The 11,968-nt window shown below is 40.0% G+C and overlaps 2 protein-coding genes across 3 annotated transcripts; one reads left to right on the top strand and one right to left on the bottom strand.

Moving 5' to 3' along the window:
• Nucleotides 1-5,071: 5,071 nt before the first annotated feature.
• LOC103988487 (trihelix transcription factor ENAP1) lies at nt 5,072-9,022 on the bottom strand. Of its 2 annotated transcripts, none has more exons than XM_065091977.1 (2): nt 7,813-9,022; nt 5,072-5,360 (listed from the first exon to the last, which is right to left on the bottom strand). In XM_065091977.1, exons 1-2 carry the CDS (start codon nt 8,669-8,671, stop codon nt 5,263-5,265), a joined length of 957 nt encoding a protein of 318 aa, XP_064948049.1. In that variant the 5' UTR covers nt 8,672-9,022; the 3' UTR covers nt 5,072-5,262. The 2 variants fall into 2 exon arrangements, with proteins under 2 accessions (XP_064948049.1, XP_009405284.2); XM_009407009.3 differs by having other exon boundaries at nt 5,072-5,364; nt 7,813-9,018.
• A 574-nt stretch (nt 9,023-9,596) lies between these two features.
• On the top strand, nt 9,597-11,816 carry LOC135598343 (multiprotein-bridging factor 1b-like). The gene is made up of 4 exons (XM_065091979.1): nt 9,597-9,866; nt 9,983-10,066; nt 11,231-11,313; nt 11,392-11,816. Exons 1-4 carry the CDS (start codon nt 9,725-9,727, stop codon nt 11,509-11,511), a joined length of 429 nt encoding a protein of 142 aa, XP_064948051.1. The 5' UTR covers nt 9,597-9,724; the 3' UTR covers nt 11,512-11,816.
• Nucleotides 11,817-11,968: the final 152 nt, after the last annotated feature.

Below are 11,968 nucleotides of genomic sequence, written 5' to 3' on the forward strand. Positions count from 1 at the left end.
CTTTTCTGTTTGTTACACTCCTAAGTAGCAGAGCATTTTAGGCCAACTTTAATGTTCTCTGTGCTATCAAAGAAAAGCATTGCAATAATGTCTGATGAAAACTCAGCTGTTGGCAATGACTCTTCATCTTACATCATTGGTCGAAATGGCGTTATTGTGATTAGTTTTGATGGATTTTTCTTAGTGACTTCTTTTGGCAATTCTGAGCGTCGGTGGTATTGGATGTTCGATCCTTCAGAGTGGATACTGTCCCTCAGAAAGACATACCATTAGTACAACACCAAATAGAATGTGAATCTTGTAATTGGATTGGTTATCTGCTTTAACATTGTGCCACGTTAACGCACCCGAAAGAAAAGAAGGAAAACACATTGTGCCGTGCCCTTTTTCCTCTGTTAAGTATAGGGCCAACTGATGCACTTTTAACAATCTAGATTTTGATGCAATCTTGACTCGCTGCAGGCTACAAAACTCCAAACTTAAGTTGAAGAACCGAAAAGAATTGGTTGGCCCAATGGATCTCACATCGTCGGTCTCGAGGGTTATATTTAATACACTGGTCTTTGTTTATTTTTTGTTAAAACATTCGAATGAGTAAAATTTTGTCTCGACTTGGAATAAATCTCTAACAGTTTTAATCATTGTACTATCTTCGTCATTTTTGTCACCTACTCCTCCGAGTAGAAAAGATACAATACCATATACTGGTTCATTTCTTAGTTGAGTACTCTTGCATCGACCCGAAGTTCCTCACTTTTAACTATTTTGATGAGAAGTCCATTGACACTGGTCTTACGAAGTTTCTTAATTTTTGCCCTTCAGTCTTGTATCGGTATTTGGAGTTTGCCTCTGTATTCTCCATCACTTTGGTATCTTTCACGACTAAGCGCTCTCCCTCTATAAAAGTAAGGGATCGATAACTCTATGGAAGTCTCATCTTTGTGGTACTATGACACTGTCATGCCCATAGCTTTGTTGCCTCGTATTTGTATTTTTTTCTTCGTGAACGGTAAATACGCCTTTGCAACACTATAGCACTCATCTGAGTTCACATTCATTCTAATCGATGCTTGGTTTTGGGTAGCTAAGTCTCGTTAGACTTGTCATTTCCTCGCTCCTTTCGATCATCTTCTTCAAAACCTTTGTGTTTTTCTAGTAGCTTCTCTTAGTCTATAGAAAGATAGATTGTAACTCCCAAGCATGGCCTCTTCCATAATATTGAAAGGCTCGCATCAATTCTGCTTTTTTTTGCATCCTTAGTAGTAATGTTTACTTACTCGACCTTATCCTCTGACTTATTGGGCTCACTTAAGCGAATATTAGCTTTAGAGCAGTTCAACCCTCTAACTACTTTGATCATACCTTTGTATGATTAAGTCCCCCATCCCTTTCCCCCCATGAGAGTCACTAGTACTTATACTTGAAGTTCTCCCTAGGTGGCACACAATCCCTATATGCTGAAAATCAAGACTTTCATCCGACGTAAAATTTGATGCACGCATAAGACCCACCATTGCATTCATTCCTTGAACTCATACTCATTTTTATTGTCATGTTATTTATCGAAGTAGAGCTTAAAGTAGCTCCTGATTCTCTGTATAATCAAGTCTCTTGTGGGACTTGTCTTGTGTGCATTGCATTACTTCGAACTATTCCATTACGATTTGTTGCATAATGTTACCTCTTGATGACATCTCCATTATATTTTGATCTTTGTAAGATGAACTCAGATTGTGATTTTTCTATGTGGCATATGCCAGCTCATCACAGGGCCTCTGTCACCTTTGATTGTATTCGTTTCTTTGACAATCGAGTTTCGTTCACCCACCCTCGGGTTATACCTAAATGAAACGCAACTCTAGGATAGTTTGTTTCCTGGCAATTCTCGAAGTCTACCAACTTCGCTGATATTGGTGTGTCATTATCTAGATTCTGGGTCCTTGCCCCCAGAACAATCTCCGTTGCATACTCTTTCCTTCGAAGCAACTCGAATGATAACACTATGACATATTCTTCAAGAGTACCCACTTTCACATCCTCGTCTTATGCCAGAGCCTTATACTTAACTTCGTCTCTACAAAGTTGAGTTGCCTCTCTCAAATGCATAAGTAAGATAAGGTGCATATGCCCCGAAGCTCCGTTTGACTTTGATACCGTATAGGTTGAGTCTACTCCATCTGAATGAGATACTCATGAAATGATATGATCTTGCCCTTACCTATACATGAGTTTCTGTCTTTGACTTTTGCCTAGGAAAAGTTTCGTGCTTTCGCTCAGTGTTCCATCTTCTATATCAACTAACTTCATGCGACTTGGGCACTTCACCAAGTTCCACCCAAGTCGTTTTGCTCCTCAATTTGCATCTAGTTGATGGTGGCCTTTATTTGACTCTTGATATTTATATTATCTCTAAGTGTGCCTTCATTTGATGTTACCTTGGATTACTCTCTCACTTTATCTTATAATGCATCTACTAATGCATTACCTCATGTGAGATCACGCAATGACTTCTCGTCGCTCGCTCAATCCATTGAGCTTTATGGATATATTGTCTTCAGATACTCTTTAATATGTGCGATTTGTTACATATGATTCTTTCTCTAAAGAACCATGACTTATCCCTCCTAAATATTTATCCCGTTGTAGCAACTTTTCTCTTCACATCCTTCACTCTGAAAATTTCAAAGACCACCATCCCCTTGGACTGCTCTGCCTTGTTGAACAAACTATGTCATATTCTACTACTGTGAATGCACTTGCTAGATTGTGACTCTTTACCAATATAGCTCTCATTGCATCCCTCAAGGTTTAGTAACATGCTACTACACATTTCAGTATTCTATGAGCGTATTCTTCCCATGCTAAAGAGAAAAGTTTTAATACTCTATGACGTCGAGTTTTAGTTATCTTAGGATGGCTATAAATAGTCTATCATCCTTATACAAGCCCTTATATGAGTACCAAATTCTTTGAGTTAGTAATTTCCCTCACCTCTGTGAGCTTTGCACAACTCTTTCGCTCACTGAGCAATCTATCCATCTTTATACAGTCTTATTATTTGCCAAGTGCCTTGGTTGTCTTGAGCACCATCAAGTTTGGTTGATAATATTGAACTATAGCTCGAACTCAATTATCACAACCTTTGTTCGCTATAGGTTCTTCTCACTTTGCTTGTCTTTATGGTGCATCTCGTGCAAAGGGTTAACGATTCCTCTAAATGCTAGTCTCAGATGCTCGCTCTTCTAAACGATTCATTTCCTTACATCTCAAAACTTGTTTCTCTTAAATAGTCGCACGTGTTAGCTGGTCTGAATGCAGCTCAATTAGGTCTCTCACGTTTGTATACCAAGTGTTTCTAAGTATATTTGTCCCGCTTTGATACCATCTATCACAGACTTAGTTAGTTTTTCCTAAATCGTACGACACCCTTGAATGTCCATATGCAAAGAGTCCCTTAAGGACCTACAAAAGAGAAGACGGGCTAGAGAAAACATTTAACTCGAGATTCCACAAGTAATCATTTCAGCAAATACTTGATAGACAATATAAATTATAAACATAGATCTCGTAACCTCTGAATGATGGCGTGACAAAGGATCCAAGATTGTCTGTCGTGACCAAAAGTCGTTAAAAGTGCTACTGAGGTAGCTCCTGAGTGTTATGCTAGTTGACACTTTGCACTACTCTACAAAGCTAGAAAACCTCCAAAATGATTATCTGAATGATTTATTTCTAGGTAATTGTTTCTTTATACGATGACTGCATACAATATGTATTTACAAGTCTGAAACAATAACAAAAGCTAACCAAAATAGGGTTGTCAAACCTATTACAAACTTTGTGTAAAGTATGAACAAAACCAAATGATATGAACATTACATCGAATATCATGCTTATAATCTTAGATCCCATTAGAACTTTCAAGTTCATGTATTTCATTCTGATGGAGTAGACTCAACCTATAATAACTTATATTTTTTTATATAAAAATTAAAAACTAACCTATACTATCACACCTCCTCAGAAATAAATAAGAAAAATCGAGCAAATTACGATAACAATGTGATCAAATCAACCTGGCGCGATCCAATACCTCTCCATCCGGATCGGTCCGTGAGATGAACTTAGGCACCCAGCAATGAATGCAATACGGGTGTGGTCATGCGATCATCTCAACATATCGGATTGCATCGAAACTCCATAATTAAACGTACTTAGGCGAGAGTGGTACTGATCCTGTACAAGTCAAGCTATGACTATCTCTATAAAGATATATGAATGCTTAAACAATCCAAACTAGTGGACGTCGACGATCATTTATCTCATTGCATTGCATCATGATAAATTATATTCCAGAAAGAGCTACTTATGACACATCACAATCGTCATTGCATTGCATCATGAGAAAGAGCTACCTATGAAACAACACATCACAATATAAGATCACCACCGGGGTAAATGACACGATGTGCTCAGCACAAGATCAATATCACCCCATATTAGATGATACAATCTCTATACCATTTCTTTCTCGATAAAAATCTCAATAAAAATCAATACACATCAATGTATCGAGTGATTTCAAGCCCTGACGGACGACTAATACAACATGAACTAATAGGATGCAGACGATACAAACCCGAGGCCTGACGACTAAGACAATACAAACATTAAATTGGGTACTTTGGATTTATCAAGCAAATGGATTTGTTATCCCATTATATTATATTCACAAAGTACACAACATATGATACTACTGGAGACGCAAATCTAATTCAAAAAAGGCATTTAGTTTACATTAATTTTCACGTCTTAAACTCTTATCAGGAAACATGACGCGACCTGCATTAGTTCAATTTGTATTAACGCTATTGTTAAAATTTAAGAAAAAAAAGTAATTGGCACGACAAGATCTGGCTTGATAGCAGCTCAAGCTTCAGTCATCGAGCCAAAAGGAAGCCCCACAGAGGCCTACAAACTATATATGTGGTGACACATTAACATAATTCATAGTAGTCCAAAATATAACACAGATGAGAAAAGGATACTATGAACAGGCAAAACCAAGTAATAAAAGACAAAGGCAAAACTTTCCTTCGAATTAAAATGCATTTGATGCAAACTTGTGCTAAAGTATCGCAGTAGTGGCTGCATAGACAAGCTAAGAAGTTACCTTTATAGACAGCAGTGACTGCTGCAGAGCACACACAGTTCATCATCTTTTAATTCCTGATCAATAATAAAAAAATACTAATTAACAAACTACCAAGATGTCAGCTTACATAGCATATACTTCGCTGTTAAATGGCCCTCCAATTGCATCATCGATATGAAGTTGAACCAGAGCATGCTACATATAACTGTCTGAAAAAAGAGAAAATTGTAAGCACACATCCAATTGGAGGTAATACTGAACAATGACCGATGCAACCTAACCACTGAAAAATATAGAATGGAATTGTTTGGATGTCTTCTTAAACATCATAATTACTTATAAATTACATTAAACAGCTTCATGTTCAGAAGCAACTAATCACCAACAAAGACATCGTGAGAAACTGCAATTTCTGTTGTTACATCTAATAGAGAATAACCTACTCAAATGCTATATAATGAAAGTTGATAAGAGATTCCGACCATGAATTGTATGACCCATCAGCTAGGCCAATGCAGCACAGGCTGCGTCAATCTATTTACGTATTGTTTTGATCCATATCAATATATTACTTAAGGTGAATTCTTACCACTTCTGCTGATTTAGGAAATTATTATAATAGGTGCATCAGGGAGATGGAAGGTATAACCATTTCATACAAATCGCTTCAACATGGACCAATTTGTCATTCTGCAGCTTTGCGGTTATAAAGCTTTATGAAACTACAAAATTTGATTAGTTATTACTCAGCATGACTGTTGTTTCCGAAGAGCATCATGAAAGGCTTTTATATCATGCAAACAAATAATTAATATTTTAAAGGATAAAAGGAAAATCACCATATAACATTCAAGTTCCAGTACATGATTTGTTTAGACATTAAAACACACTAATGAACCTGACACAAGTTATATCCTCAAGTGCTATGTAGACAAAAGTCAACTGTAGTACGAATGTGTACATTACAAACATAATGTACAAGAAAAAATTCAATAATTTATATTCTCAAGAATTTCTGACAGGTGATTGAGGAGATTCAGTACATAAGACTTAAGAGCAGATACCAACAAGAATACTGTTGTTAAAGTTTGAATGTAAATAAGCAAATATGGTGCTTCAGTCAAAAAGTGTGATTAGGGGGTCAGAATGGCAGATGGTCAAGTAAACAAAACAAATATGCTGACTATGGGAACAGAATTTCCAATGCAGAATAAAGGACATGTGTGATAAATAGAACTAAATTACAAGTACAAACATGTACATATCAGAAAAGAAAGAAAAGAGGATCACACACAGACACAGGAAAAGACAAAAGTTCCCTTGAGTAGAATATCCAGTTTTTATATGAACCAGGCCAACTACAACACGTGAGGTACATGACCACAAGAAGACACAAATACGTACAAGTGTGAAAATATTGTACGATGAAATCCCAGAATGTTCCTAAACCCCAGAATCAACCATTTTGTTAATCCACTATCTGCATTCAATGACAAAGATACAATAATTCTGATCTTTGACTATAATCCAGCCAGATATCATTTGAAGAATGAAGCCAAATCATTTCATGAATATGAAAATATTACCACTAATTAATTGAAACTTGGCAACCGGATCCTTGATGATGAAACTATTAAACGGTTTGATCAAATGGACAAGCAATTTAGCTAATGGTAAAACAACAGACAAATCAAGATCAAATTTTAGTCACATTACAGTTAGAGACAATTGGAAGGGTCAACCATTCAGAAACAGATTTCATCAGTGATATAACCAAATATCCACTATCCGCAATGCAACAAGTCTAGAAGAGGCTTCAGTTGAAAGAGGAAGCCGAGAAAGCATATTCTCTACCTTGGTTGTACGGGCTTAAATAGGAGCTAAATACATTAAATTTTGACCATCAAAGTATCAAAAAGGATCTACATCATTTCAGATCTCAAAGCAAATAATTCCAGTGATCCAAATCTTATGTTAGAGTGCATCCAAATTCCAAAAAAATAATAAACTTTTGTGTCTGAACAAGCAGATGTGAAACATGGGTGAATGGGTGACAACTTGTAAATTGTGGAATTTGAGTCCTAGAATTTGGAGGGAACGATTTAAAGATTAGGACTTAAAACCTGGAATTTTAAGGGTGTTTGGCCCAAATTCCTACAAAATTTCCATGCTAAATACACTACGGAAAATAAACGAGGAAAGGATTTGAAAAGTTGAATAGGATAACCTATTGAAATTCTTACGTGGCCAAAAATACAGAGCTTCATAATAAATTGCTATGTATTCCCCATACCAAATGAGATATTAGTATATGTTCTTTGCTTATGATATTGTTCAAATTGAGAATCATTACTTTTTAAACTTGATAAGTAGCTTAAACTACTGAAAACATGCAAACCTTACGGATATTGTATTTAAATTCATAATCTACAGTTATCTTCTAAATTCCCTGACAAAAAATAAAGAAAAACAACACATATTGGGAGTTGTTGTCATATGACTGATTGGTTCACATGCCGAAACAAAATGATTAGAACCTCTCATAAACAAAGCCACAAGTATTAGAAAAACATATGCAAGCAAAAAGAAAAGAAACTGAACTTTTACCAACATATAGAGAACAACAGGATTAAAGAGAAGGAATTCAGATCTCTCACCAGTGTCTGACCGCTTGACACGCTTGATCTTCGCAAGCTGCAGTTGTGAATCCACGAAGATCTGCATTTTCTGGAACTCCAGCGCCTTAGCAAACTCCATCCGCTGCTTTTCCAGCTCCATCATCTGCTTCTGCTTTGACTCCTCCACCCTCTCGTAAATCTCTGCAAACCTCGTGATCGCCTTAGCCAGTTCCCGAATCCCGTTGCCCTCTCCTTCCCTCCCTCTCTTCAGCCCTCTTCCGAGCTTTGAAGATGACCTTGAGAGCGAATCGGAGCCTTCCACCTCCTCCTCCTCATCATCCTCGTCGTCCTCTGCAGCCGCTGCGGCAGCTGCGGCCGCGCGTCTAAAGAACGGGTTGTCCACAGGGAACTCGCTGGCGACCTGCCGTTTCTCCCTCGGTTCCGCCGAGCGCACAGCGGCGGCGGCAGGCAAGGGCGTGCCCCTGCGGTGGAAAGGGAGCGGCAAGGCGAGAGGCGGCGAGGCGGGGGATTTCTTTACGGCAGGGGCCGATGCGGATCCGATGAGGGCATCGAGGCGGGAGAAGAAGGGCCACTGGCTCTCCGCACCGCCGGAGGTGATCCTAGCCTTCTCGACCTTGTACTTCTTCTTGAGGGTGTCGATCCGGTTCTTGCACTGGACGTCGGTGCGGGGCGGGCGGCGACCGGCACCCCGGCGGGAGTTGACGGAATCGGCTACCTCCTGCCAGTCCTTCTGCCGGAGGTTCCCGCGGTTCAGCTCGATGTAGCGGTCGCCCCAGGCGTCCACCAGGGCCGACGTCTCCCCCTCGCTCCAGCAGTCCTCGCGGTACGGCATCGCCGGATTCGGCGGCCTCGACGGCGCCACCTCTCTCCCCTCCATCTCCCGATCCAATTCCAAATTCCCTTCTCCTATCCCTCTCTCTCTCTCTCTCCCTCACTCCGTCTGCGTCTTATTTAATCGCCGTCGTTAGGGTTAGGGTTAGGGTTAGGGTCAGGGTCGGACGGATGGACGGACGGACGGACCGAGAGAAAGGGACGGGCCGGGTGTGGGGTAGGTGGAAAAGAGCGGCGACAGGCGCCGGCTGATAAGGGGGGCCGGGGCACGTGAGGGTCACGTGAATGTGCGCCGGGGATCGACGCGTGCGCCGACGTTGGGGGGCCCCACCGGAACGGAGCATCGCCGCCGTTGGTTTCAGGGTCGCAGGGATCAAACCGCCGGGGGAGGGAGAGAGAGAGAGAGAGAACGAGTTCGAAGGCGCGTAAAATTTGTGGATAACAGTAATGTTTTCGTCCGTCACAACGTGAGCGGTGGCGCCGAGTCGGATAACGAAAAGGAAAGGCTCTCCGGAACGCAGTTCCTATATTACCCCTACAGGATCAGATCAGACTAATCCGGTCGTGGTGGAGGGGTTAAGGGTAAAATGAGCATTTCACTTCATTTAGTGCTTTCGAACTCCGCGAAAAAGTGGACCGCAATTCGCTGCTGAAAGCGTCGTCCAACGGGATTCCTACGTGGCGATAAAATTCGGCCCCCACTGTGGGACCCAAATATGACCGCATTCAGAACGCAGGGAATGGCGCAATGTTAACAGTCATTAACATTATCTAATCTGAGTTAATTCAATTTATATAGATTAAATTCCCAAAATTTTAAGTCTTACAGAAATATTTTGCGTATATATATTCATAATAAATATAAAAATATCTGATTTGAAAGGGACATTTTATGCAGATGGTGCCTTTACTTTGGAACCTCTTGTACGAGATCCGGATATAATGGATCCATGTCTCCCGCGATCATAAATGCTACCTTCGGTTGGTGTCTCCTTCCGTCGCTCTTCTTTTTCCCTCTCCGCATTTTAGCCCTGGTCGAGGGTGAAGCATCGATTGGAAACAACCTTATCCGCGAATAGCGACCGGGGAGGCGATCTCGATGGCCGGGAACGGTCCGATCTCGCAGGACTGGGAGCCCGTCGTGCTCCGCAAGAAGGCGCCCACCGCCGCCGCCAAGAAGGACGAGAAGGCCGTCAACGCCGCCCGCCGCAGCGGCGCCGATATCGAGACCACCAGAAAGTGTAGGACGTGGGATTTTCTCCCTTGGATTCTGATGTTATTGTCGTCTGGGAATATTTTTTTGACCTTATTGATCGGAGTTCGTTCATTCATGGGGTTGTTTGTGTGTCTTTTGCAGCCAATGCTGGCACGAACAAAGCTGCCTCTAGCAGCACTTCTTTGAACACAAGGAAGCTGGACGAGGAAACCGAGAATCTTTCCCGTGAGTGGTCGATGTTTTTGTTTTCTGATGATGATTTCTTCGTTATTCTTTCTGCGTTTATGTTTAATTTGTTAATAGTTCAATACTTCTCGTGTCATTATTATGTTACTAATTGGTGCCAGAATATAAAGAATCTATTAAGAAGATAAAATTCACATCTCTAAACTTGATTTAGATTGTCGTCAACTGTGGCTGCGCCCTCATCAACTTCTCTAGGTATCTTGACCTGAAATGGTTAGGTTAATTCAGTCCCAATGTGGACCATCTGTTCACAATGATTTGTTGTTTCATGAGACCTTTGGGTTGAGTTTGGTTCGGCCATATGTTTCCTTGATGCTATCACTCGAAGACCCCCATTTTTTCCTGAAGATAATGTAAAACATGGTTTAGTCCATTTTGGCACAGTCGGATTTGACTCACCAGTTGTATGGGTGTGATCCAAGTCGATAAATCTTGACTCACTAGAGGGTTGTTTTGGGTTGAGCATATATCTGTTCTCATCTCATATTTATGCCAAATATACTCTCTCCCCCAACAGTGATGTATTAAATATTCGTGCAAAATTTCAACTATGTAATTGTTTATAAAAAATGAAACCCTGCATGCTAATCAAAATTCTTGTCTCTCCATGATCTGACTGAAACAATGTTTCAAGTGTTCAAAAGAAACATATAGAAGCACTCATTAGATGAGGTAAATTGAGTTATGATTTGAGATGCAAGGACAGATAGAGGAGGGCCTCAGAAAGCTATGTTAGAGGCCATAGGATATGATTTGGTCCCTCTTAGTTTGACTGGTGATATTGCTGTTACCAGCGATAAATGTTGGCAAGAGGTCCATTTACACATTAAGGCTTGTTATTGTCATTGGAATGGATGTTCTTATTGGACAACCAATGTTCAAATTATGTCATTTTATCACTGACTATCAACAGATAGATAGTTCTTATTTTCTGTTCAGTTCTCCATTATGTGCTTTTTCCCAGCTGCCTCATTGAAAGTAGTCCTAGCGAATTAGGTTTGACAGAATATCTCTACTTAATTGCAATTTATTTGCTCAAGTTAATGATATTATTCAGTTAATTATGCACATTCATTATCACAATGGTTCTATATGCTTCTTTTCTTGTTATGACATGATCCTCATCTCTGCATCTCTATCAAGATGAGCGAGTGTCAACTGAACTGAAGAAGAATATCATGCAAGCTCGTCTGGACAAGAAGTTAACACAGGCCCAACTTGCACAGGTAATCTCTCTTTTGTTTGGCTCTTTGTTTGAATTGTTATGTCCATATCAGTGCTAAGTGACCCATAATGTCTCACAGCTGATTAATGAGAAGCCCCAGGTGATTCAAGAATATGAGTCAGGAAAGGCCATTCCGAATCAACAGGTAGTTACCAAACTTGAACGGGTGCTCGGGGTGAAGCTTCGAGGTAAAAAGTAGAGAACATCGTGAGTGCATGATATGGATATTTCATATGTGTAGTTGTGGTCAGCATGTGCATGTGAAATCTGCTGCCAAGGCATTTTTAGCTCTTTTTGTGTGTTTAATTTGAAATCCTATGGATAACTATAAGACTAATTGCTATGGCCGAAATCCTAAGAAAATAACATAAAACTAAGCTACTTCAGATGTTTGGATATGCATATGGGATTCCAAAACCGTAAAGTTCATAGTTAAAAGCCTCGTAACCTTGTTGGTCTGTATGATATTTTGAAGCACCTCCATTTGTTCAGGTTGTGTTGGTATCAATTTTTGTTTGCTCTTTATTTATAGAAATCCAAAGCTTGAGAATTGGTGTATGTTGTTTATAGGTACTCGCAAAAACTTCAAATTCTTCTGCAATTTATAAAATTTCAAGAAGCTTTTACTTCTATAATTTTTTGCTAAACATTTCTAT

The sequence above is a fragment of the Musa acuminata genome, chromosome BXJ2-1 (assembly GCF_036884655.1).
Source record: "Musa acuminata AAA Group cultivar baxijiao chromosome BXJ2-1, Cavendish_Baxijiao_AAA, whole genome shotgun sequence".
NCBI lineage: Eukaryota > Viridiplantae > Streptophyta > Magnoliopsida > Zingiberales > Musaceae > Musa > Musa acuminata.